This window comes from Panthera uncia, chromosome A2 (genome assembly GCF_023721935.1).
Source record: "Panthera uncia isolate 11264 chromosome A2, Puncia_PCG_1.0, whole genome shotgun sequence".
NCBI classification, from domain to species: domain Eukaryota; kingdom Metazoa; phylum Chordata; class Mammalia; order Carnivora; family Felidae; genus Panthera; species Panthera uncia.
The window spans coordinates 111,074,966-111,102,078 of NC_064816.1; the positions used below are offsets into that span (position 1 = coordinate 111,074,966).

The window sequence follows — 27,113 nt, forward strand, 5'->3', positions numbered from 1 at the left end:
GCCTACAGCTGATATGCTAGTACGCCAATATTCACTCACTTAAAATTGACGACTACCATTTTGACGATTTCATTGAAAGCTACACCAGATTTAGTTCTCAAACAGAAACTCATATTTAACATGGCCCATGTTAAAATAAGGGGATCCAATCAGTAATCTTGATTACCATGACACTTGATTTGGGTACCCAGGCTCCAAGCTACTCAAGTTCCTAAACCAATGTTAATCTAAAACAGGAAAATCCATTAGGTTTAATCTTAAAAGTCACTGTTTCCATCTACAAAAATACACTTTCTATACATTATATAACTTGGAAAATATTCAGTATATATCAAAGAACCGCCTCTTCCAGCAAAGTTTAAACCCAATTATATTGTTCTGAAAATAAATGCTGTATAAAATATCATGAGCATAAATGATTTGTTACCAACTGGGACATTGGACGAATCATACCTCAGACCAACACACCTTAATTGACCATAAAAGAAACCTTTCAACCATCCTTTGCATTTTGGTGAAGGTTCTGGTTTAGTGACTGACTCACCAAATGTCATTTCAGAAAACTAATATGAAACACACAAAGCTAGTTACTCTTTGTTTTTATATTAAAAATACATGCAAACTGAGGAGTTTTCCCTGCACCATCTCTCCCAAATAAATTTTAAGAACTTTCAGGTTCCATCATCAGCAAGAGTCAAAAGACATTTTATTTCTTCAACCACTGATACCTCAAATTCTAACCATGATGTCATTATTATCCTTTGGCAATTATGGACACTGGCTATTCAACTGTGCTAAATGGTTTGTTTATACAGTTACTACAGTGCCACCATCTGAGCAAAAGAAAGCTGAGCTCACATTTTAAAATAAAGTATAAATAGCAGGTAGGTGTCTTTAAAAAATGTGCCAAGGAGGGAAGTTCATATTTAAATATAACTGGCGAACTCATCAGAAAGATCCCAAACAAGATTCTGTTAGGATGGGACTGAATGAGGAAAACTACCCCATTAAAGTATATCAAAGAGCAGATTTTTTTTATTTTAATGAGCAGATTTTTAAGAGACACTATGCTCCTGCAGAGAAAAGCCCACAGCAAGACATACACAAGAGAGAAGAATTTTGTGTTTTAGCACAACCCAGAGTTGAGGGAACGAGAAAAACCCTTCGAAAAACTAAAAACAATAAGCTTAAATACAGAAATCTTAACTTTAAATATAGAAATTCTTACCTCCCACTGTAAGTGAGGCGGAATATTCCTTATCTGAAGTTTCCGGATCCTGCAGAAGAATTAAAATGTTTTATAAAAGAAAAAAGAGTATGAAAGCCAAAGACATTAATAGCCACCATGGATGCTTTAAAATATTTACATTAACTACAAGGCAATTCGCAGTAAGAAAACACAACCAAAGAAGGAAAAAGGAGACAAAGTTAATCACAGGATGCATACTGAGACCATTTGGAGATCCAGCAGCATTGGATTATTACAGCTTATTTTAAAAGCCACACTGGGGCACCTGGGTGGCTCAGTTGGTTTCCAACTTCAACTCAGGTCATGATCTCACAGTTGGGGAGTTCAAGCCCGGCATTATGCTCTGTGCTGACAGCTCGGGAGCCTGGAGCCTGCTTCAGATTCTGTCTCCCTTTCTCTCTGCCCCTCCCCTGCTTGTGCTCACTCTCTCTCTCTCAAGAATAAATAAACATTAAAAAAATTTTTAATTTATGGGGCCGTACTACAAATGTTCTTAATCTGAGATCACAGCCAAGGGGACCATAGACAGATTTGGGAAATCTGGATGGGTGGAGGGGGAGTAAAAACCACTGATTTATTTTTTCACTATCCCCTACATGAAACTTAGCACTCCTTTAATTATGAATGTTGGCATGTAAGTTGAGTAGAATCACACTACTTGTAATTTTGACATTAACATCAGATATTTTTGTATCACTATAACTTGCTGCAGACCTTTATCATCTACACCCATTACTGTTAAACTTAGATATGTTGCTAGAACTTACTATGTTAAGTACATATTGTAACTATGAGTTTTAACATTTTACTAAATGTATTTCAAAATAATTAACTTCCTATCATCCTATGTATTTTATGCCTTGAAAAACATCCTAAGATATCCCTAACTTTCAGGCTACCAAAGGACTCCATGGTACAAAAAAAAAACATTAAAATCCTGACCTTACCACTGTATGTTAACTAACTCAAATTAAAATAAGAACTTAAGGAAAAAGTCATGTTTGAATTCTCTAGCTAGTAGTTATATAAAAGATCTTAAATGAAATATGCATTTAGCTAGATATTACTTTTTGATTACACTTAAATTGATGGTTTCTATTGTCATTGCATAATACTCAAAAATATATTTAAGATTTCTGCCTTCATCAAGTTTATGGACTTTGTTAGGCCTAAAACCTTCCCAAGTGAGGTTATTTTGGCTGCCATTTGGAAATGTGCATCATGTCTTTATTCATCAAAAATGCTGTCAATTTGTCTCCTTACCCACTCAAACTTGTTATTAGAGTTATTTAGCATTCTTTATATTCACTTGTTATATATACAAAATACTTTATTACTACATGGTTTTACTGACACCTAACACAATTGTAAATGTCTCAGCATCTTACATATATGAATCTTTGTGTTGTCCATTAAACTCTTTGGTATTTTATGTATGTAAATCGTTTGGATACTGCTTAACTCATTGCATGTGTAATTATTATTAACCACTCTGATTCATTAAATTTTCTTATCTCAATACCAAAAAAAAAAAAAAAAAAGACCTCAGTTCACATGCCCACATATGTAAATATGTAGGTCACATAATATTGATTATATACAATATTTACTGTAATGTATATATCCTCTCTTCTTCTACCCTTTTTTAAATGCTGTCAGAGGGAGGAAGGGAGGAAGAGATATCAATTATGTGAGATTGTACCATAGGTGCCACACACAAAATCACCTCCTTAGAAGGGAAAGAAATTTATAGTCAACTAGATATTAAAAAAAAAAAAAGAAAAAGATTAGCAACTGGGCTTAACATATCAAGTGAAATAATTAAATTACTTAACTTCTAAAATTAGAAGTTTCCTTCCTGGTCAAATAACCCACTTATTTTGAGGTACCACAGCAAACCACAAGATCAGATTCATAACCTAGTCCTTTGTCTCTTGCATTCCCCTCAAAGCACGAGAACAAACACCAGATACCACCTATCCCTTAGGGAACTATAAACAACATGTAAGTTAACCCAACTCAGGTACATCCTGTTTGTAAACTAAGGAGGAAGAAAAAGCAGTTTTAAATTATTTTTATGGGACCGTAAAGCAAAGCACAATCATCCGGGACAATACACCAGAGATGGTAAGACAGCAGGTCAATTTAAGAGAAAAAAATTTCAACTACCACCTTAGTCTCAAAATTTACACATGAAATGCTAAGCCTAGGATTTCTTTCATAGTAACTCATGTGCTATTAATTGTTAAAGCTGCAAGACACATGCGCTCGCTCTGCTTCTGTATATATAAATTTTATATTTCCCATAAAAGCCTTTAAGAATATACTCTACTAAGATGTGTAATACACAGATTACACAATTGCTATATATTGCTGTAGGCAGCAGAAATATTACTCAACATTATGTAATTATTTATCCTGAGTAACCAAGGAAGTTAAGATTTACTACACATATCCAACTACACATATGCAAGTACTAAGTTTCATTCAAGCACCTGACAGTAAGAATTAGCAGCACAGTTTTAAGTAACTAAGTATTCATCCCCATTGGACTCTTTTGTGGGTATATGTATTACCAAAAATTTTCTCCACAAGTACACCTGTGAGTGTACATACAGAGTTTAGGTCAACTAGCAGGTAATTATTCTTATCACAAAAACAAGTATCTACCTCACAGGGCTCCCAAGAAATTCTGTGAATAGAATACCATCTTTCGTATATTAGAAGTAATCCGTTAGCCATGTTTTCTCAAAGCATTCTTCAAAATGTATATCCAACATCCATTTACTTATTGGTAGTTACTCCAAAATAATTTTTTCCTAAACGGCTGTCCGGTTTCCATTATCGGATTCTCTCAAGTTTCATTTTAGACAAACATCAGGATTATTTTCATATAGTTACTGTTCTCACATCTAGAGTTGTTCTTTCCCACTTATCAGTCAGTAACTTATTTAAAACTCTGCTCCTAACCCCATGCTCCCTTCTTACCAGTTTAAGAGTCAAAAGGCTCAAGATTACAAGCGTCCCAGCAAAGGTATGAATTCTCACCATCCAGCACAAAAAACAAACTTCTGACCTGGTGAGTACTTGAGAAAATCCATCCCACCCCACTGTACTTATCAGGTCGGCTGTACACAAAGCCCCATCACTTGCGTGATCCATGCTCCCTTCGGCAGCACATACACTAAAACTGAAACAATAGAGCAGTTAGCATGTCCCCTGCATAAGGGTGACATGCAAATTCATGAAGCATTCCACATTTTTTACATATAAATTTGCTATATAGAAGTTTTCCAAGTGATTTTTCTTTTCTCCCCCCCCCCACCAGTATTAGGTTTTCCCCCCTATTAATACAAGTAAATCCAGAGGGCACCTGGCTAGCTGAGTTGGTAGGGCATGCACAACTCTTTATCTCAGTCATGACTCTCAGCACCACATTGTATGTAGAGATCACTTTAAACCAACAAATAAATAAAACAAGTTTAGATTTTATGAAAAAATACTATAAGTAAATCAAGTTCATTCATTTTTTTGTTTTTTTTAATGTTGATTTTTGAGAGTGAGAGACACAGAATGTGAGCAGCCAAGGGGCAGAGAGAGAGGAAGACACAGAATGTGAAGCATTCTGTCAGTGCAGAGCCCGAAGCAGGGCTCAAACTCACAAACCAAGAGATCCTGACCTGAGCTGAAGTCAGATGCTTAACCGACTGAGCCACCCAGGGGCCCTGTCAAGTTCATCCATTTAAAAAAGAAAAAAAAATATAATCACTTGCTTCACTCATCTCCCATCCCAGCTTTTAACATTACGTTATATTTAGGTTTGATCCTAAATAGTTAAGAGTCAAGAAAATAGATATTGATACATATCTACTGTATGATTACCTAATCATTAAAGTTCAGTTTAACTATCAGGAAGCAAATTAAGTTGGTATTCTACCTCCACCTGACATACACCTGAAAAACAATAGGAAACACACACTTTGAGAACAGAGACCAATTAGAGTGTCTCATTCTCAGAAACTGGAACAGTGCTTGGCACCTGAGAAGCAATCAACTGATAGTTAAACAATCAACTGATACTTAAATCTATATAGATTATAGAATTTATTATCATCTATAAAGGGGAAGAAAAACACAAGAATTCACAGCTCTGCTAACCAGAAACTACTAGCATTTCCAATGATTTTCTTACACCTCATAAGGAGAGAGAAAAACCAGAACATTTAATCAACTATTGTTTAAAAAAAAAAAAAAAAGCCTTAACAATTTATTTTATCATATAGAATTTAAAGGTTTCCCCCAACAAGGAAAAATGAGGTAAAGTTTAAGTTCTCAGCTAAGAGATAAAAATCTTCAAAAATGCTTACTGTGCTTGAAATATTAGTTATAATGACAATTCAATACTCTTTACTAGGAAAAAATACTATTAGAAGCAAGTTTAATTACAGAAAAAAGGAGCAACAGAGAAGCTCCCATAGATTCCAAAGAGCATCTTCAAGATCTTTAGTAATCAATGCAACTGATTTAAACTGATTTTGTAACAATTTTCAAAATTACATAAAACTAGAAAAATATCAACCTCCATATGCCATACCAGGTTCATTTATTAAGTACGATCACCTTATTTTGTTTATCTATAACTCAAACCAGTACCAGCCAAGTTCCACTTACATGGCCTGTCATGCAGAAGTACATCAGTAAACAGCTATAAAAGGACTTTTGTTTAAAAATAACCATAGAGGTGTCGTGATGACTCAGCCCATTAAGCTTTTGACTTCAGCTCAGGTCATGATCTCACAGTTTGTGAGTTCAAGCCCCGCATATGGCTCTGTGCTGACAGCTCAGAGCCTGGAGTCAGCTTCAGATTCTGTTTCTCCCTCTTTTTCCCTCTGCCTCTCTCATGAAAGCATGTGCATGCTTTCAAAATAAATAAAACATTAAAAAAATTTAAATAACTATAAAACTGGCTGACTGGCTGACTCAGTCTGTAGAGCACACAACTCTTGATCTTGGGATTTTAAGTTCAAGCCCCATATGGAGTGTAGAAATTACTTAAAAGTAAAATCTTTAAGGATGGCTGGGTGGCTAAGTCGGTAGAGCACGCAACTCTTCATTTTGGGGTTTTGAGTATAGAGATTGCTTAAAAATAAAACATTTAAGGGGCGCCTGGGTGGCTCAGTCGGTTGAGCGTCCGACTTCAGCTCAGGTCATGATCTCACGGTTCCTGGGTTCGAGCCCCGCATCAGGCTCTGTGCTGACAGCTCAGAGCCTGGAGCCTGTTTCAGATTCTGTGTCTCCCTCTTTCTCTGCCCCTCCCCTGTTCATGCTCTGTCTCTGTCTCAAAAATAAATAAATGTTAAAAAAAAAAATTTTTTAAATAAAAAATAAAAATAAATAAAACATTTAAAACTTAAAAAAAAAAAAAAAACTATAAAGCCATCACTGCTCCTCAAAGTGTTTAACAAAAATTCCTTGATATCATATATCCACTCTATTTCCAGTTGTTTAATAAATACCTTTGTACAGCTGGCTTATTCGTATCAGGATTCTGATGATAGTTAAGGGGTGCATGGCTAGATTAGTTGGTAGAGCATGTGATTCACGAACCTAGGGTTCTGAGTTCAAGCCCCACATTGGGTGTGGAGCTTGGGAGGGGAGGGGAAGGAAAGAAAAGATCCCAACCAGATGTACATACGTGCAGAGTTCTTTTTGCCATTTATTTGACAGGTCATAAATCCTGCATGATTACTCATTCTGAATTTTATCCACTGTATCCCTTTTGTGTCATTTTCAGTAATTGTTTGGTATGTTGAATTTCATATACAATGATATGTAATATTTTTATATTATAAAGCATAAAACATCTAGGAACACAACCACCCAAATAATTAGAACAAGACAATTGAAGCTACCCATGCTTCTCTCCCACTCCAAATGCCTGTCTCCTGGAATGTACTCATTGCACCAAATTTGTCATTCTTATGCCTTTTATTTATGAATATTCATCTCTCTTTTAAAATGATTAAGTAGGCAAAATACTATTATCAATCCTTAAAAATGAACAAAAATTTAATATTAAATATCTAGTCACAGTTCTACAATTTAAAAAAATTAAATTTGTTCAATCAGTATCCCAAAAGAGCTATACACTGCATTTGGCTGATTATGATTCTAGTCTCATAGCCCATGTTTCCTTTTTTTTTTCCCCCTTGCAACTTATTTGGGGGAGAAAAAACCCAAATCCTGTCATTTGTCCTATAGATTCTTCACTGCGTGGACTTTGCTAATTACACCCCCATGGTGCTGTTTAGTATTCTCCTCTGTCCCCTGTAAATGTAGTAATTAGATCTGAAGATTCAATTTGTTTTTTCTTGTTGTTTGTTCGGGGAGATACAATAATTTATCACAAGCAGTGTTTTATACTTCTGCAAGGAGATGTGTTATCTCTAGCTGTCTTTCTGTGATGCTGCAATCATGAATGATCACTACCTAAATCCATTATTTCATTCAAGGTTGAAACTAACTTTCTCATTTTATCATGCCTTATTTTTTATTTATTTATTTTTTTAGCTTGAGTTCTTCTATTAAGAACAACTTTCTCAGGTGCCTGAGTGGTTCAGGTGTTAAGCATGACTTCGCTCAGGTCATGATCTCATGGTTCATGAGTTTGAGCCCACTGGGTGAGCTCCCACTTCAGGTAGAACTCAAACCCCATTTCACTCATGCGTGCTCTCTCTCTCTCTCTCTCCCTCTGCCCCTCCAGGGATTACCTTGTGCCCTCTCTCAAAAATAAAATGAATGAATGAATAAATGAACCGATCCATCAGTATTAAAAACAAAACAAAAACTTTCTCTTAGGGTGCCTGCGTGGCTCAGGCACTTAAACATCTGACTTCAGCTCAGGTTATCAGGTTACAATCTCACAATTCATGAGTTTAAGCCCCACATCGGGTCCTCTGGTGTCAGCGCAGAGCCCATTTCCAATCCTCTTTCTTTCTCTCCCCCTCTCCCCCAAATAAGTAACAACATTAAAAAAAAAAACCCAAAAACCTAGCGTTATTTAAAAACAAAGAAACACTTTCTCTTGTCAAATATTTGTAACTCTGAAGCACAGTAGGTACAGTGAAGACAGGATAAATAATTGACTCTATCCCTTCTGCAGCGGATGGTTTTGTGCCCCTTATCACAACCCCTCACTCGGGTCTGATTTCATCCACAGCTGTGGCAGACAGGCCTAGGTACAGTGAGGTTTGCTCTGCCTCCTTCCACCCCTAAGCACACACTCAGGCATCTCTGTTTTACTTCAGGGCTTTCTCCAACGCCTCAGAAGAGTAGAAGAGCAGCCTAGAAGCAAAGGAGATGAAACCCTCAAGACAATACACAGTTTACAAGGGAAGGGTACTAGCCAGGACATAAATGCCTCTCTTCATCTGCAAGGCATTCTGTACATTTCTCTAAGGTACCATTTCGTTTCAGCAATTTCATTAAAGCACCTTTCATTAAAGCACTTTTCGTTCCAAAATAAATCAGCTTCATGAAAATCCTCATCTCCATCTCTTCTTTCAGCAGTTCAAAGGCATTGTTATTTCACAATTGTATTTTCAGAATAAGGAATTGGCGTTCTGGCATTGTCCAAAGAGGACCAAATGTTTACTTCTTTTCAGTATCATAAATTCACAGTCATAGATATTTTGAGTGTATCAATCTAATGCATTAATTCCTTTTGATGCTCCAAATACCTCATCTTTAGTCAGTCAATGCAAGCTTCTTCATATTGACTCCTGCATCTTGTGACAGGACTCCAATAATCTAGGAGAACTCCTTTGCTTTCTGTTACAACACTGTAATCCAGGTTCAGCCGGCACAGTTCCTAGCCCCATCTGCAATCAGCTTTTTCTACATAAAGTGCTAGTCCTTTTTAATCAGAAATAATACACTGAGACACAATCTAGTCACTAGCGTGTTCATTATTATTGGGTTGGTCATTGCTCCTAGGCCACAGCTGGAAAATACATATACATTTTGTGTGAAAGAGAAATAAACCATGTGTTCATGCTGATTACTTTCAATTCAAATTTTAGATTACTAGGTTGTTGCCAAGTGTCTTTGATATTTGCATCTTGTCTTCCATTGTAAGGTCTGACAGCAGGTAAGAAAGTAAACAAGAGGGGCCTTGATGGCTCAGTCGGTTAAGTGTACGACTTTTGATTTCGGCTCACATTACCATCTGACAGTTTGTGAGTTCAAGCTCCACCTTTGGCTCCAAGCTGACAGCAGGGAGCCTGCTTGGGATTATCTTTCTCCCTCTCTCTGCTCCCCCCACCCCCCAATTGCTCACCTGCTCTTTCAAAATAAATAAACTAAAAAAAGAATTTAAACAAGAAAACGCTTCATGTCTGTTATGGGCAGAATGCTTTTGTTCCTGCACCTCCCACCTCCCAAAATTCCTATGTTGCAGCCACAATCTCCCTTGTAATGGTACTACGTACGAAAGGGGCCTTTGAAAAGTACTAGGGTGTATATGAGGTCATGAGGGTGGAGCCCCCATAATACAAGTATGATCTTTTTTTTTTTTTTTAAGAATTTATTTATTGAAGCTCCGTGATTCGCACCCAACCATAGCTACTCCAGTCATGAGGGACAGACAACAGCTGGATTGGCGGCGAGTAGCCCACAGCATTTGCTTATAGTAGCGATGAGTTTGCCCCTCGACCGCAAACATTTCCTGAATGGATTAACAGGAAGGCCGGTAATGGTGAAACTTAAGGGGGAATGGAGTACAAAGGCTACCTTGGTATCTGTAGATGGCTATATCAACATGCAGCTTGCAAACACAGAAGAACACATAGATGGAGTATTGTCTGGACATTTGGGTGAAGTTTTTTAAGTCCTTTATATCAGGGGTGTTGAAGAAGAGGAAGAAGATGGGGAAATGAGAGAATAGCATCTTTTGTGGGGAATTTTTTATATGTCTATTTCTAGACAACAAACTTTTTCCAAAAAAAAAACAAAAACTTATTTATTTTTTAAGTAATCTCTTCCCCCAGTGCAGGGCTCACACTCACAACCCCGAGGTCAAACTCACAATCCCGAGATCAAGAGTCACATGCTCTTCTGACTGAGCCAGCCGGGCACCCAGGATTGCGATCTCTGCAAGAAGAAAGACCAGGGGTCTCTCCACCAGCACATGCTGAGGAGAGGCCATGTGAGCCACAGCAAGGAGGTATCTCTCTACAGGCCAGGAAAAGCAGGCCCTTATCAAGAACAGAAAGAACTGCCTGCACCTTGAGGGTTTCCCAGGCTCTAAAACTGTGATGAATAAATATCTATTGTTTAAGCCCCCGGTCTGTGGTATTTTGTTACAGCAGCACACACTGCTTATGACAGTGTCTGCGTTCAACCCTCACAGCATTTTATCGATTAGGAAACAACAGCATAAGTTTAACTTGTCCAAACACACACTGCTGATGTGTAGCAGGGTCAGAATATACCTCTGGGCATTCTAGCTCCAGAGCCTATCCCCTTAATTACACTATATTCCATTTTATTGATTTCACTTATAATCCAACCAATAATGTAACCACATCAAATGACTTCAGAAAAATTACAGGCTATAATTTTTGTTAAGCCCTAAAGGTCAAGTATAGGTTAATCCTACACAAAACTTTCACTTTTCCCTTCAGCTTTAAACCATATGATGATCATTTACACATCAAGACTCAATACTGACATTAAAAGGACAAGGTTACGTATTAATAACAAGAAAGGAAGGCAACAATGCTGAAAACTTGGCTAACTCAACTGCCCAGGACAACTGTATACACACGCCATCAGGCACTTCTGAAGCCAGTCATTTCACAGTAAGTCCTAATGCAAGAAACAAAAATGTATTAAGGCTTGCAACCTTCTGTCCAAACTACCTACAGATACTGAATGTGTATTTTCTTCATCTTATTTCTTCCAAAAGGCTCTATCACACCCCTTTCCATCAATACTTATACAAATCAAGGGAATCACTAAATTCCCACTTCATAAGGAGACTCAGGCTCTCATCACAATCTAAGGGGCTAATACCAGCAGAAGGCAGGAAGAGAAAACCAAGTCTAATATTCACAGGTTTCTCTTTGCCTTGTTTTCTTATTCAAACAAGTGGGATACATCGTCCACATTTGGACCACTTTTAAGCCTCTTAAATCCACCACTTGGAGGCACTCTGTACTAGCTCAGAGTTTCATTCCAGTTGTGCCCAACCAATTCAATTTATATGTAAAAAGCAGTTTTACTCAGCCAAATTCAAAACTGCTAATTACCTGTATTAATAGTATCCAATATTTACATACAAGTATCTCCTTTTTTATTTTATACAGTTAAGAATTTTAAGTAGCTCTTTAAAAGGTCAACCTCAATTTTTAAAAAGTTTAATATACCTTGCTGATGCAAAGGGGCAACTGGCATAAATAACCCTGACTAATCACTGACTTGGTCATCTCTTATCAAAGCCTCTGACTAGGGATATAGCCTCTAACTCAAGTATTCTCTTTTTTGTTGTTGTTATTTCCTTATATAAAGCTGTAACATGCTCCAAAACCTTAAACTTGTAAATAGAGAAAACTACACAGAACCCAGAGATCCAGGTAAAAGGGATCATTACACACTCTGGCTGGTAGAATCATGGGCAGTTTTCAAATTTTGTTTTTGTTTTATAAAATAAACCTTACTAATTGTTACGGGGGAATCAGCCTTATTTCCAACCTGTAGTGTAACATAAAATGAAGCAAGAGAAACCAGTTATAGATTCCAACAGTTCTAACTAGTGTTGTAATACCAGTTTTCTCTTTCCCAAACATTTTACAGTCTAGCAAAAGAAATCAGACATTTTAGGACAGTCTTAAAAAATGGTCTGTAGAAACAGGAAGGAGGGAGCAACATGGAGATTTAGGGGTAAATCAGGTACATCTCAGGTAAAGAATTTCTGTGAAAGGGCTTTATACTGGTCGTGGAGCCTATTTAAAAAAAGAAAAAAATAATAATCTGTCAAAAATTGAATTCACTTACGGAATTGACAGAAGGTCACAAGTACTGTAAAGAAAAACATATTTGCTCCAACAGTTAAAGAGGATGCCAGATCCTAGTGAACCGAATACTGGATGGAAGAAAGGAAAATAAGACAAAGTATGTTGTCCCCTCAACTATAAAGGTAAAGATATGATTCCAAGTGCGGTCTAAGGATCAATTACGTTAGACCCAGGAGGACTTTCTTAAAGATTTCAGGGCCCCAATGAAGACCTCCTGAATCAGATTCTCTGGGGACCACTGATATCTACTGATATCAGTAGGGGGCAAGTTCCAGGAGGGCAAAATTATTTCCATCTTATTCACTGTTGTATGTTCAAGTGCTTAGCAAATTGCCTGGCTCATAATTTGCAATTTACTCAACATTGCTCAAACAAGGAATAAACAAAAATTATTCTGTGAAGTTTATTATTTTGAGAGAGAATGCACACACATGTGAGGGGGAGACAGTGCGCACGAGAGAGAGGAGAGGAGAGGAGAGGAGAGAAGAAGAGAAGACCCAAGCAAGCCCCACACTGAACTGACACATGGTTCAACCACACAACTACGAGATCATGACTGAGCTGTTATCAGGAGTCAGACGTTCAACCAACTGAGACATCCAGGCACCACCAACAAAAATTCTAAGTAAAAATCTCAAGTGTTTCTTCTGTCACCCCCTTGCTCCCAGATCCCCATGGGAACACGTCCATGTTTTAGTCCCCTCAAATAAAAGAGGTGTATTTGTGTTTTAAAGTTGCACACCTTGGGGAGCCTAGGTGGCTTGGGATTCTCTCTCTCTCTCTCTCTCTCTCTCTCCCTCTCTCTCTCCCTCCCCCTTTCTGCCCCTCCCCTGCTTGCGCACTCACATTCTCTCTCTCCCTGTCAAACTTCAAAATAAAATAAATATAATAAAATAAATAAAATAAAACAAAACAAAACAAGGTGGCTCAGTCAGCTAAGCGCCCAACTCTTGATTTCAGCTCAGGTCATGATACCAGGGTTGTGGGATCGAGAGTCGCACCTGGCTCCGCGCTGAGCCTGCTTAAGATTCTCTCTCCCCCTTTCCCTAAAATACTAATACCAATAATAATAATGTAATAAAAAAAATAAAGTTGCACACCTCATCATCTTCATCTGTGTACAACAGTCTCATAGCCCTAAGTATATGGATGGGGTCCATATACTTGGTGGGGTCCAAGAAAGGCTGAATGTCTATTACTAATGCTTGCAAGTACACACTGCTCATAGGAGACAATGTCCCATCAATAGGAGACAATGTCCCATCGATAGAGGAATACAAAATTCTTACACTTCTTTAAGATACATGCAAAGCAATATGACAGAATAGTGTTCGAAAATTGATTTGATCCTTGATTCCTGAATAACCAAAGATTTCTGTAGTCTTCATAACTAACTTAATCTGAAAATGAGCCTTTAACCAAAAAGTCATCACCAGTATTTCAACCAACCATAGGAACACATGCAGTTGAATATTAGGGAGTCACTATTTAAACAAAAAGCTCATGGCCTGTATAACTCTAAAGCACATTAACACAATAAAACCTATTACACATATCTTCCTTGAAAATTAGGGTGATCACAAGGGAATACTTAGGTACAAAACCTGTAATATGTTTGAGTCACACTGAAAATTAATCCTTCTCTTAAAAAAGAGACAATCATTCCATATTTTTTCACAGTTAAACTAATTTTATAAATACCAACGCATTTTTTCCAGCAAGACTCATTTTTAAAAAAGTTATTTTAAAAGCTGTAGGTCTTAAAACAACTCTGTCCAATGGAATAGCCACTAGCCACATGAGGCTTAAAATGTGGCAAGTCCAGTCTGAATTATTCTGTGAGTATAAAATGTAACAGATTTTGAAGATGAAGAAAATGAAGAAAGAGGCTAAGTTCGATCTAAAATTTTTCAACTATTTTCAATACTGATCACATGTTAAAAGACTAAAATTTTAGATGAATTGGTTCATATAAAATACAAATATTAATTTTACCAGTTACTTTTTACTTCTTACTGTGGCTAACAGAAACCTTAAAATTGCATATATATACAGTTTACATCTTTCAGCTGGACTGAGCTGTTTTAAAATTTGGTATACTTGATACTGAAAGGTAAAACTAATTTACCAAATTTTGCTTCTCAATGTAATTTCAGGATCAAGAAACAAAGTTTCATATAGATTAATTATTCCTCACTTAAAAGTCACCATCACGGGGCGCCTGGATGGCTCAGTCGGTTAAGCGGCCGACTTCGGCTCGGGTCATGATCTCACGGTCCGTGGGTTTGAGCCCCGCGTCGGGCTCTGTGCTGACAGCTCAGAGCCTGGAGCCTGTTTCAGATTCTGTGTCTCCCTCTCTCTCTGACCCTCCCCCGTTCATGCTCTGTCTCTGTCTCAAAAATAAATAAATGTTAAAAAAAAAAAAAATTTAAAAAATAAATAAATAAATAAAAAAGTCACCATCACTAAGTGAACTATAACTGTATCTGCAAGAAGAGGTGTTTTAAGGTGACTAAACTATTTTTTTTTTCAAGTCAATTGTACCCTCAATGTGGAGCTTGAATTCATGACTCCAAGATGAAGAGTCACATGCTCCACTGACTAACCCCAAGGTGATTAAACTCTTAAGCATTGTATTTAAAAAAAAAAAAAAAAAAAAAAAAAGTGCTATATTTTGAATATATGGGTATCTCTACATTAACGTGTTTTTTTTTTTTTAATGTTTGTTTATTTTTGAGAAACAGATTGTGAACAGGGGAGGAGCAGAGAAAGAGGGAGACACAGAATCTGAAGCAGGCTCCAGGCTCTCAGATGTCAGCACAGAGTCCGACGCAGGGCTTGAACTCACGAACTGTGAGCATGGCCTGAGCTGAAGTCGGACACTAGACCAACTGAGCCACCCAGGCACCCCTCTACGTTAACGGTTTTTATTTTACATTACTGCGAACTGGATGTAGTCCTTATCTAAGGTAAATCCTAAATCCTTGGATTTTTTTTTTTAAGTGAAAAGGTTAAAGTTTACTGTTATTAAGTTCTATCCCCTACTCATGAACTTTAGAAACTGTAACAATCCGGGGCACCTGGGTGGCTCAGTAGGTTAAACAACTGACTCTTGACTTTGGCTCAGGATATGATGTCACGGTTACTGAGTTTGAGCCCCACACTCAGAACCTGAGTGAGGTTCTGCACTGATAGCACAGAGCCTGCTTAGGATTCTTTCCCTTTCGCCCTACCCCTCCCCTGCTCCCGCTCTCGAGCTCTCACTCTCTCTCTCAAAATAAAAAATAAAAAGAATTCTTATGTAGCAAGAAAATGAAGAAAGAGGCTAAGTTTGATCTAAATACCTTGATCTGACATCCCTTGCCCTAGGTAGGCAACCCAACTCTTGCTTTTCTCCAAAGATATAACCTTACTCAACTTTGCAGATAATCAATCTTTCTCTCAGCAGGGAGTACAAACAACAAATAATATAAACACGATGCTACCTTGCCAACCTGATAGTGGCCAATTTTTTCCTGCTTAATAAGCTACTTTTCTTTCTGTTTAGACAAAAAATAAACCAAAAAAGTATGTTTATACTACTTAAGGAAGAATACATTGAAGAATCTATGGTTCACTTCACTGCAACATGCTTCCTCATCTATATCTATCCTTGAATTCACAGGAAAAAAACTATTTGAATCTGTTATTCCTTTAAACAAATAAAACTTGGCCAAGATATTAAAACATTCTCATGTCTTGCCTATGACATGTTTGCCAATTAAAAAAAAAAAACAGGCATACTGAATATGATTAATTCTCTAGAGCTACGGTGTCCTCTGCAGACAGAGGTTCATGTTAAAAGACACCACATCAGCAAAAATCAAGACCCTGGGAAACTCTCCAACACAAATATCTAAGTTTTCTAACAAATTTCAAAGAAAAGATGGGGAACCTAGACATTAAAAAAAAAAAAAGACAAAAAAAAAAAAAACCCAAAGACATATCAACCAATCACCAATGTACAGAACTTAACATAAATCCTAATTCAAATAAATTCTTAAAAAAATATTTAGGGGTGGGGCGCCTGGGTGGCTTGGTCGGTTAAGCGTCCGACTTCGGCTCAGGTCATGATCTCACGGTCCGTGAGTTCGAGCCCCACGTGGGGCTCTGTGCTGACAGCTCAGAGCCTGGAGCCTGTTTCAGATTCTGTGTCTCCCTCTCTCTCTGCCCCTCCCCTGTTCATGCTCTGTCTCTGTCTCAAAAATAAACGTTAAAAAAAAAATAAATTCTTAAAAAATATATATATTTAGGGGAAACCTGACTGGCTCAGTCAGTAAAGCATGTGATTCTTGATCTCAGGGTCTTGAGTTCAAGCCCCATGTTAAGCTTACAGCTTACATTAAAAAATAAAATCAGAATGGAAACTTAAGGGGAGCCTGGCTGGCTCAGTCAGCAGAGCATGAGACTCAATCTCAGGGTGGTGAGTTCAACCCTCAGTTGGGTGTGAAGCCTATTAAAACACACACACACAACTGGGAAAAATGAGACTTTTCATTATCAGTGAATTAGTGCCATTGTTTTTTATAATTATGGTATTGTCTATTTTTTTTTTAAGTCCTTGTCTTTAAAGATGCAATCTGAAGAAATTAGGAACATAATATACTTGCTATCTTGAATTTGCTTCAGAAATCATCAGAGGTATTAATATCCAAAAAGGCTGGTCATCAGCTGGTGATTCTTGAAGCCAGGTGGCAGGTAAGGAGGATTTATTATATTGTTGTTTCTACTGTAGTACTTTTGAAATTTCCACATTTTTTTTCTGCTCTCTAGTATCTGGAAGTCACTATCTTCGAAAATGATAAATTCCATCAAAATCAAACTGTGGGCTTGTTAGTACTTGTAACATGAGAAAGGAAGTTTTAGATGAAAAATATGATTTAAGTTGATATAACTGTCTGAGAGTAAAAAAACTTTAAATACTTTTCACTCACATGACCTTCAACCACACTAGCATTTCCCATACTTCAGAAACACTAAAAGGTTCTAAAATTGTTGCTTTAGACAACAGTCTCTTTTTGCCTCGGGTGGATAGTGCAAGATTCATTTTGCTCTAATAACTACAGTTAAACTTCAAATATAGAATAACCACAAAACTCTATCTTATACAATGTATGTTAATGAAATTATCTGTACTATTCACTTAAAAAGAATCACTGCACTGTGCAAAAATTTTATACAATGTGCATTTATGCCAATTCTGATACAAACAAGAGATGCCACAGATGAAATAGAACATTTAAAAAATTTTTAAGTTTATTTTATTTTGGGAGAGAGAACATGCACAAGCGAGGGGGGGGGGTGAGAGGGGGAAAAGGAGAATATCAAGCAGGCTCCACACTGACAGTGCGTAGCCTAATGTGGGGCTCGAACTAATGAACCCACAAGATCATGACCTGAGCCAAGATCAAGAGTCCAACACTTAACTGAGACACTCAGGCACCCCAAAAAGTTTCATTTCCTAGCTAGCCAGACTAAAGTCAGAAATACCCAGGGAGGTTAATCATTTCCAGATTATTTATGCCCCAAGTACAATTTAAGAATCAATTTTTAAATTTCAACAATATTGATAATTAAAATAACAGATACCATTTATTCAGTTACTCCTAAGGGGTAAAAAGATCATGTCAGGCACTTGAAATATATTTACGCTGTGTCCTTATACCAACAACCAAGCTCAGTAGGCATTAATACTCCCACTTTATAGATTAAGGAAATTGTCTCAAGGGATTCTTTTAACCAAGGTCAAAAAGCAGGTAAATGAAAAGCCAAATTCAAATTTGAACTCCAATTTCCATGCTATTTATACATTAATTTTACAGGTCTACTATTTAGCTTCTGTGTAAGAAAAAAATCACTTACACAGATCTTCAAGAAAACTGTCCAATATAATCATAATAATATAAATCTCAATCTCTTGAAGAAAATACTCGAAATTGTCTAGTTTACATCCACCTTTCAGAGGAGGACCAAGGAGGTCACACCAAAACAGAGTAAATCATTTCAAGGTAACCAAAACACCCAGCCTCACCCAGCAGCTAACAGGACACATGAGTAAGACAAATAACTCTGACAATAAAAGATGTAATGAATTTGGCATTTCAAGAAGTTCCCTTCTTCTGGGAAGTCCCTTCAAGGGCCCCATATGCTTAGATGGGATAGTCGCTTGATAAAATAACATTAAAGTATTAGGCATTAGTCTTTTAGGGGCACCTGGGTGGCTCAATTGGTGGAGCATGCAACTCTTAATCTCAGGGTTGGGAGTTTGAGCCCCCCACTGGGTGTAGAGATTATTTAATAAAACTTAAAAAAAAAAAAAAAAAAAGCTCTATGATAACCTAGTTGTGTTTTTTTTTCTTTAAAACTTCAGTAATATATTTCATGTTTCCAAATCATATTCAGACTTCCAATTATATTCTGAAAAAAAAAAAAGATGACAAATTTCCAGGAGCAGTAATGGTAAAATCTACATAATAAATTTAAACCAAGATGCTAGAAAATTCAATAGCTCCACTTTCAGCATATTTAGAAAGTACCATGTTAAAACTGTCTATCATGGGCACCTGGCTGGCTCAGTCTGGACAATCTAGAATGTAATATCATGCTTATAATCAGTGCTGTTAGGGGCACCTGGCTGGCTCAGTCATTGAAGCATGCAACTCTTGCTCAGGATTCTGAGTTTGAGCCCCACATTGGGTGTGGAAATTACTTAGAAAAATAAAATCTTGAACAATAATAACAGGGGCATCTGGGTGGCTCAGTTAAGCATCTCACTTTTGGTTTCGGCTCAGGTCATGATGTCACAGTTCTTGAGACTGAGCCCCGCGTCAGGCTCTGTGCTGACAGCACAGAGACTGCTTAGGATTCCCTCTCCCTCTCTCTCAAAATAAACACATTTTAAAATAAATAAGTATCAGTGTGATTATCTACAAAAACACAGTACCTACGACTAACATCTCCAAATCCATGGAGGACATAGTCTCTGAAAGGTTGTTTGGTCCTCTTTACCACGTTAATGTAACTGGCCAAAAAGTTTAGCATAAATCACAAGGAGCCGGGGCACTGAGCACCAAAGGTATATAAGGCTCTCACCTTTGCACAGAACATACCGTCAAACGTACCCACAGCACATCTACCTACCCTCAGCCTTTCTCTATAATATAGACATCAACAGTTTAAAATGGCCCTTTCCTCCCCTGCACCCCCAGCCCTTTCCTCAATGCTCTAATCCTTCTGAAAGCTTTTCTAGTAGAAAAACCATCACAAACTAAATCTGTCGTTAACAATCTGCACAGGGCATTAAAATTTTAGTGGGCTGGGCTTTAGACTTTAACACCTTGTAAAAATGTTGAAATAAAAGCTTATGCATTTTCAAAACACTTAAGAACGTGTTAAGCAGCCAAGCACTTTAATTAATTGCCTCAAGACTGACTGGTAGAAACAAATGCAAATAAGCTATCAAGACGGACTATCCACCAGGAGGCAGCACGCCAGAACACAAACACACCACCCATTTCTCCACACATCAGGTCATTTTAATTTTTACTCAGGCTTCAGAAGGGCTGGGAAAGAACCTAGGTCAAAGTTTTAATCTTTTATTTCTAAGAGGTCCTACATCATACACATACACTTACATTTAGCATACTCTACTGATGACTAAAACCCCAACACATCTTAAATTTAAAAATACAATTTCAGGGGCGCCTGGGTGGCGCAGTCGGTTAAGCGTCCGACTTCAGCCAGGTCACGATCTCACGGTCCGTGAGTTCGAGCCCCGCGTCAGGCTCTGGGCTGACGGCTCGGAGCCTGGAGCCTGCAGCCTGCTTCAGATTCTGTGTCTCCCTCTCTCTCTGCCCCTCCCCCGTTCATGCTCTGTCTCTCTCTGTCCCAAAAATAAATAAAAAACGTTGAAAAAAAAAAAATAAATAAAATAAAATAAAAAAATAAAAATACAATTTCATTTACAAATATTTGGGATTCTAATTCCTTTCCCTACAGAATTGTTTGTTGGATATCATTTAAATATTTATTTACTGCTATGTTTAGAACTGTATTTTGGGACCTGGCAAGGCTTTATAATAAGTAACTAAAAAACTAGAATTATTTTTAAGTTTATTTATTTTGAGACAGAGACAGTTTATTTATTTTGCCCAAGTGGGGAAGGGGCAGTGGAGAGAGAGAATCCCAAACAGGCTCCACACTGTCAGCACGGAACCCAATGCAGAGCTCGAACTCATGAACCATGAGATCATGACCTGAGCCAAAACCAAGAGTCAGACACTTGACCTATGAGCCACCCACTTACCCAAAACTAGTAGAATTCTATCTTTATTCTCATACAAGTAGAAATAAGCAACAGGAAAAAAATGCTGTATGTGCAATTTGGTCTATCTTTTCAAGAGCCTGTAAGTTCAGAGTCATGACAGGAATCCAAACAAATAGCATGAAAACAACCAAACAGAACTAAATGTGATTTACTTAGAACACACACAACTTAAAATCCTGTAGACTAAAGAGATTTCCAGAATCTTAAGAGCTCCCACCTCCTCCAGAAACTGCAAAGTATCTAATCAGTCTGAAAGACTAAGTCCAGCTATGCAATTAAAGTTACTGCCGATTATGGACAATGGCTAAAAAGATGTTAATGTACGTTTCATACAAATTTGTTTCAAATGAATAAAATTACCATAAAATGTTAATTCTTCTCTTTCACAACTGTAGGTTTAATGCTTTTCTATCTCCCTACCATCTGGGCACATTGGTTACCATTGGCAGGGCTCCACAGAAAAGTTGAAAGAAAAAAACTGCAAGTAAGTCAGGAAGTCAACCTGCAAATACCAACAGCCTTAAAACAAACAAAAACTTTTTTTGTTGTTTGTTTATTTTTGAGAGAGAGACAGAGTGCAAGCGGGGAAGCGGCAGAGAGAGCAGGAGACACAGAATGCAAAGCAGGCTCCAGGCTCCAAGCTGTCAGCACAGAGCCTGACACAGGACTCAACCACGAGATCATGACCTGAGCCCAAGTCGGACACTTAATTGAAACTGAGTCACCCAGATGCCCCTAAAACAATCTCTTGAAACAGACTTATTATCAATTGGCTATGGGTTCATGTCATCTTGGGAATTTTAAAGTTTTGTTCCAATAATGAAGAATTGCAGTTTCAAAACTTTTAACTCAGCATTATCCTGTTTTCTTTATGACTGTAATAACAAGGATACATAATACATACTCAAACTTTCCTGACACCCAACCCCAGATTTCAAGAAGCTGTACTATTTCAAATTAACTAAAAGGTTTAAGTATTGGTGTCTGGCTGCCTCAGTCAGTAGAATATGCAACTCTTGATCTTGAGGCTGTGAGTTCCAGTCCCACAGTGGGTGGACAGATTACTTAAAAATAACATCTTTAAAATAATAAATAAATAAAATATTTCCTTCCTTAAAATCCTTCCTTTAGGCTTACAAATCAAATTGCAGTCTTTTCCAGTTATGTTAATAAGATTTTTCTGCAAAAATTCTAATTTTAAAAATAAAGAGCAGCTTAGGAACCCAGAAAAGTAGTTTAAGAACACCATTAGAGGGAGAAAAAAAACAACAGATCAAAAGTAAAATATTTCATGGGGCGCCTGGGTGGCTCGGTCGGTTAAGTGTCCGACTTCGGCTCAGGTCATGATCTCATGGTTCCTGAGTTCGAGCCCCGCGTCGGGCTCTGTGCTGACAGCTCGGAGCCTGGAGCCTGCTTCAGATCTGTGTCTCCCTCTCTCTCTGCCCCTCCCCTACTCACACTCTGTCTCTCAAAAATGAATAAATGTTAAAAAAAAATTTAAAAAAAAAATAAAAATAAAAATAAAAATAAAATAAAAAAGTAAAATATTTCAACTCTTTTTAAAAACAAGAATTTGGAGGGTGCCTTGGGTGCCTTAATGGTTTAAGCATCTGACTTCAGCTCAGGTCATGATTTCACCCATCCTGAGTTCAAGCCCCACATCAGGCTCTGTGCTGACACTGAGGAGCCTGCTTTGGATCATCTGTCTCCTTCTCTCTCTGTGATCCTGTCTCCCTCTCTCTCTGTCTCTAATAAACATGCTTGAGCATGTGCTCTCTCTAATAAACATTAAAAAAAATTTTTTTTAAACAAACAATTTTGGGGGAAAAAAACACTAAGAGAATTAAATTTAGAACACTGAACTAGTTCCAGTTAATGTAATATTTTATGTACATGTTCTTTAAAAGGCCTGCTCTGAAATTTTCAGAGGTTTGGGGGATTTTTGTTCTTTTTATATTTTTGGTTAATTATTGCACAAAAAATTTCTTCCTTCCATAACTGATGATGGAAATAAACCACATGCTGGAATTTTCAGAAAAGTAGAATGATCTTGGGTACCTGGGTAGCTCAGACAGCTAAGCATCCAACTTCGGCTCTGGTCATGATCTCACAGTTCATGAGTTTAAGCCCTGTGTTGCTTTGTGCTGACAGTTCAGAGCCTGGAGCCTGCTTTGGATTCTGTGTCTCCCTCGCTCTCTCTCTGCCCCTCCCCCACTAGCACTCTGTCTTTCTCTCAAAAATAAACCTTAAAAATAAAAAAATTTAAAAAAAGAAAAAATTATAATGATCTGTAACAAGTACTACTAAGGAAACCTAACATATTATTAATATCCTACTAGTAAACAAAGACCTTTAAACAAGTTTTAATGCATTATCAGGCCAGATATAGGTAAATATATTCCTCAATCCAGACTCCACTATTTTGCAGGTGTCTGGCTGGCTCAATACACAGATCATGTGACTCTTGAATCTGAGGGTTGTGAGTTCGAGCTCCACGTTGGATGTAGAGTTTACTTTAAAAAAAAAAAAAAAAAAAGACTCCACTATTTTTAGTAGTATTGAACATACTGTATTACCACAACTTTCCCTCCTTCCAGATTCCAAAGCACTCTAAAAACTACTTTTTAAGGAGCAACCAGCTGGCTCCATCTAGGGGAGCATGTGACTCTTGATCTTGCGATTTTGAGTTCAACCACCATATTCAGTGTAGGTTACTTAAAAAATAATAATACAATTCTTAAAAAAAAGAACTGTTTAAAACTTCTAAACAGTAAGGGGCAGAACTAAGTCATTTTTGTTTTCTTTTCTAAAAAGTGCACATTCATAGATGCTTATGTATATGTATACAAACCTCTCCTCCAAAAACATAAGAAACTACACAGTGGTTTCATTTGGAAAAGGGAAAAAGATCATTTTAATCATGTTTATGGTTTCAACTTTGCCATGTGTATTGTCTTTGTTTTTTTAATCTTCCAACCTCTTTCAAGATTTTACTATTTTTTAAATTTTTATTAAGTAATAAGCTCTATGCCCAAGGTGGGGGCTTGAACTCACAACCCTGAGATCAAGGGTCACATGCTCTCCCAACTGAGCCGCCAGGCACCCCTTAAATCTTCCAACCTTTTTAATTACCATAGAAAAAACTAGTTTCACCTAATTCTTGTGGGTGTTCTGTATATAATATGTTATCTAAAAAAACAGCTTAAGATTATACTTGATTTGTTTCAGTGTACTCATCACTCACCAAGAGACATAAGATTAAACAGAAACACTGAAGAAATGTATGGCAATGTTCTACCAATTTCACACTATCAAGTTAGCACATCAAAATTTACCTGACTGGGAAAAAGGAATGATCATGAGCTAAAATTAAGTTAGGCTGGTATGGAAAAAAATAACGTACATCTGATTAACAGTTTTTATAAGTGATGTGTACATTAGACAGCACTTATTAACACATTTTCAGGGGACACAGTATCTGAATTTAGACTTAATGTGTCCTACACATGAAGAATGACCTCATTTTCACTAGTTCTAAGACATCCCCAGTAGAGAGAGTCAAAGATATTAGATTTATTGCATTTAGGCACTCAAGTGTTCAAAATTAAGTACAAAGCTGCTTCTCTAAAATGAAACACTAGACTAGCATGTAAGATTTCATCTAGTATTTTGGACATTAGATTATGAAAATCATTTTTCCATCTGTGCTGAATCATGCCTTTAGCATACCACCACCATGCTAATACCTCTTAACCTTAAAAACCCTCACTTCAACAGAACAACAAAATAAGAGTAACATGCTATAACCTGTAAAATACAAACCAGTGAGTCCATATTACTGGAAACCAACAAATGAAATGAAGAGGGGAAAACTCTTAGAGTAAAATTCCAACTAAAAAATATAGGAAAAGTAACATTTAGAAAGCCATTATAAGGCAGTCACTACAGTAATAATGGTTTCAAGTGAGAATCCTCATTGAAGGCTAAAACTAGTGAAAGTATAAACTGAAATACGATCTTTTCACAGTCTAAAAAAACCCCCCACAAGATTCTTAACACAAAGGAGAAAATATTAATTTTACACTAGAGAAGCCTAGCAGACATAATTACTCTCACGGTATTCCACCGAAAACCCATAACCTGATGCTAACAATGGGAGGAGGGGCATCAGACCAACCGATATTGAGGGACATTCTACAAAATAACTCACTTATACTCCTCAAAAACATAAAGGTCTTAAGGAAACAATAGCAACAAAAACATACAGGAAAGACAAAAGACTAGGGAATTGTTCCAGATTAAAAGAAACCAAAGAGGGGCACCTGGGTGGTTCAGTCAACTCGGATCGTGATCTCAAGGTTCCTAAGTTCGAGCCCCAAATGGGGCTGTCAGCACAGTGCCTGCTTCAGATCCTCTTTCTCCCTCTCTCTCTCTTAAAGGGGCACCTGGGTGGCTCAGTTGCTTTGTGGGTTCGAACCCCGCGTCTGGCTCTGTGTTGACAGCTCAGAGCCTGGAGCCTGCTTCGGATTCTGTATCTCCCTCTCTCTCTGCCCCTCTCCTGCTTATGCTCTCTCTCTCTCTCAAAAATAAACAAACATTAAAAAATTTAAAAAAAATAAAAAAATAAAAAATAAATAAACATTAAAAAAAATTAAAAGAAACCAAAGGCACATCACAATTAAATACAATATGTAATCCTGGGTTCAATACAGGATCAAAGAAAAAGACACTAGTGGGACAATAGGCAAAATCTGAAGAACATCTACAGATTAAACACTATTGTATCTGTTACTTTTTATTTTGGTACTTTTACTATGTCATGTAACAGAATGTTGAGGGTTTTCTGTTTGTTTTTTAAGATTTTATTTTTTAAGGGGCACCTGGGTGGCTCAGTTGGTTAAGCATCTGACTTCAGTTCAGGTCATGATCTCATGGTTGATGGGTTTGAGCCCACGTCAGGCTCTGTGCAGACAGCTCAGAGCCTGAAGCCGGCTTCAGATTCTGTGTCTCCGTCTCACGCTCTGTTTCTCAAAAATAATAAATAAATAAATAAATAAATAAATAAATAAAAGCGTTGTATGCTCCACCAACTGTACCAGCCAGGTGCCCCTAGAATGTTCTTGTTTTTAGGAAACACACACTGAAGTACTTACAGGTGAAGAGCAGTAGTTCTGCAACCTACTCTTAAATTTTCCAGAAAAAGTAGGGGAGTCAAAACCAACATTTGAGAAAACTAGATAGAGGGTATATGGATAATCTGTACTGTTTTTACATCTTTCCTGTAAATTGAAATAAAGTTGTTTTTTTTTTTTTTTTTTTTTACATTTATTTATTTTTGAGACAGAGAGAGACAGAGCATGAATGGGGGAGGGTCAGACAGAGAAGGAGACACAGAATCGGAAACAGGCTCCAGGCTCTGAGCTGTCAGCACAGAGCCCGACGCGGGGCTCGAACTCACGGACCGCGAGATCATGACCTGAGCCGAAGTCGGACGCTTAACCGACTGAGCCACCCAGGTGCCCCTGAAATAAAGTTTTTAAAGCCTTCCCTTTAAACCACAACTCCTCCAACTCCCATCCCATTCCTCTGATGTCTTTACAGCAATCTACTTGAAAGCCTACCCATGTTTACTGTCTCTACCTCTTCCCCATCTATCCATTCACAAACCCACACCGTTCAGGGTTTCCGTCCTAACTGCTCCATCAAAACTCCACCTATCAAGACTCCAATAATGGTAACATTGCCAACTCCATTCTCACCCTATTCTACATCATTTGTCACAGCTGATGACTCTTACTACTTTAAACACTATGGTAAGTATATACCTCCAGGTACTTTTTCAAGATTCTTCTCCTACCTCATGGGCCTGTCCTCAGGCTCCTTTACTGGTTCCCCCTTCCTCCATTTACTATCTAGTCACTATCCTATCTCCACGTGTCTAATAGGTATCTCAAACTTAACCTGGCAAAACTGAACTGTCTCCTCTATCCCTCATCATACTGCTCCCACAATCTTGCTCCTCATGATTAGTGGAAACTTCATTTTTCCAGGTGCTTTAGCTAAAGCAATTTATAAACTGTCGAGGTATCCTTGGTTCTGTCATTACTCCCTACACCCAGCCCCTGTTACTTTGCCCAAACTTTTTTTTCTTCCTCCAAAGTAGAAGATTCTAACCACTTGGGGTACCTGGGTGGCTCAGTTGGTTGAGCATCCGACTCTTGATTTCAGCTCAGGTCATGTTCCCAGGGTTGTGGGATCGAGCCCCACATCAGGCTCCACATTGAGCATGGAGCCCGCTTAGGATTCTCTCTCCTTCCCTCTGCCCTCCTCCCCTGCGTCCTCTTTCTATCTTTCAAAAAAAAAAAAAAAAAAAAAAAAGTAGATTCTAGCCATTCATCGCTACTACCACACTACTACCACCACA

General features: G+C 37.6%; 2 protein-coding genes and 1 non-coding gene across 5 annotated transcripts in view; 2 read left to right on the top strand and 1 right to left on the bottom strand.

Annotated features, from left to right (window-relative positions):
- IGF2BP3 (insulin like growth factor 2 mRNA binding protein 3) overlaps positions 1–27,113 on the bottom strand; it is a 152,204-nt gene that overhangs the window by 102,451 nt on the left and 22,640 nt on the right. For 2 of the 3 annotated variants that reach the window (XM_049642893.1, XM_049642894.1), the window contains exon 3: positions 1,229–1,277. The exons of the other annotated variant lie outside the window; for it this stretch is intronic. In XM_049642893.1, coding sequence (XP_049498850.1) covers positions 1,229–1,277 — 49 coding nt within the window. The remainder of the gene's footprint in view (positions 1–1,228; positions 1,278–27,113) is intronic. 3 annotated transcript variants of the gene reach the window in all.
- Positions 4,410–4,513, top strand: LOC125931112 (U6 spliceosomal RNA). Its single transcript, XR_007460369.1, has one exon. It is a non-coding gene; the product is annotated as a U6 spliceosomal RNA (small nuclear RNA).
- LOC125930843 (small nuclear ribonucleoprotein F-like) lies at positions 9,696–10,239 on the top strand. The gene has a single exon (XM_049642921.1). It carries the CDS (start codon positions 9,945–9,947, stop codon positions 10,134–10,136), a length of 192 nt encoding a protein of 63 aa, XP_049498878.1. The 5' UTR covers positions 9,696–9,944; the 3' UTR covers positions 10,137–10,239.

Coding starts and splice junctions, on each gene's coding strand:
- LOC125930843 (XM_049642921.1), top strand. CDS start 9,945: ATGAGTTTGCCCCTCGACCGCAAACATTTCCTGAATGGATTAACAGGA.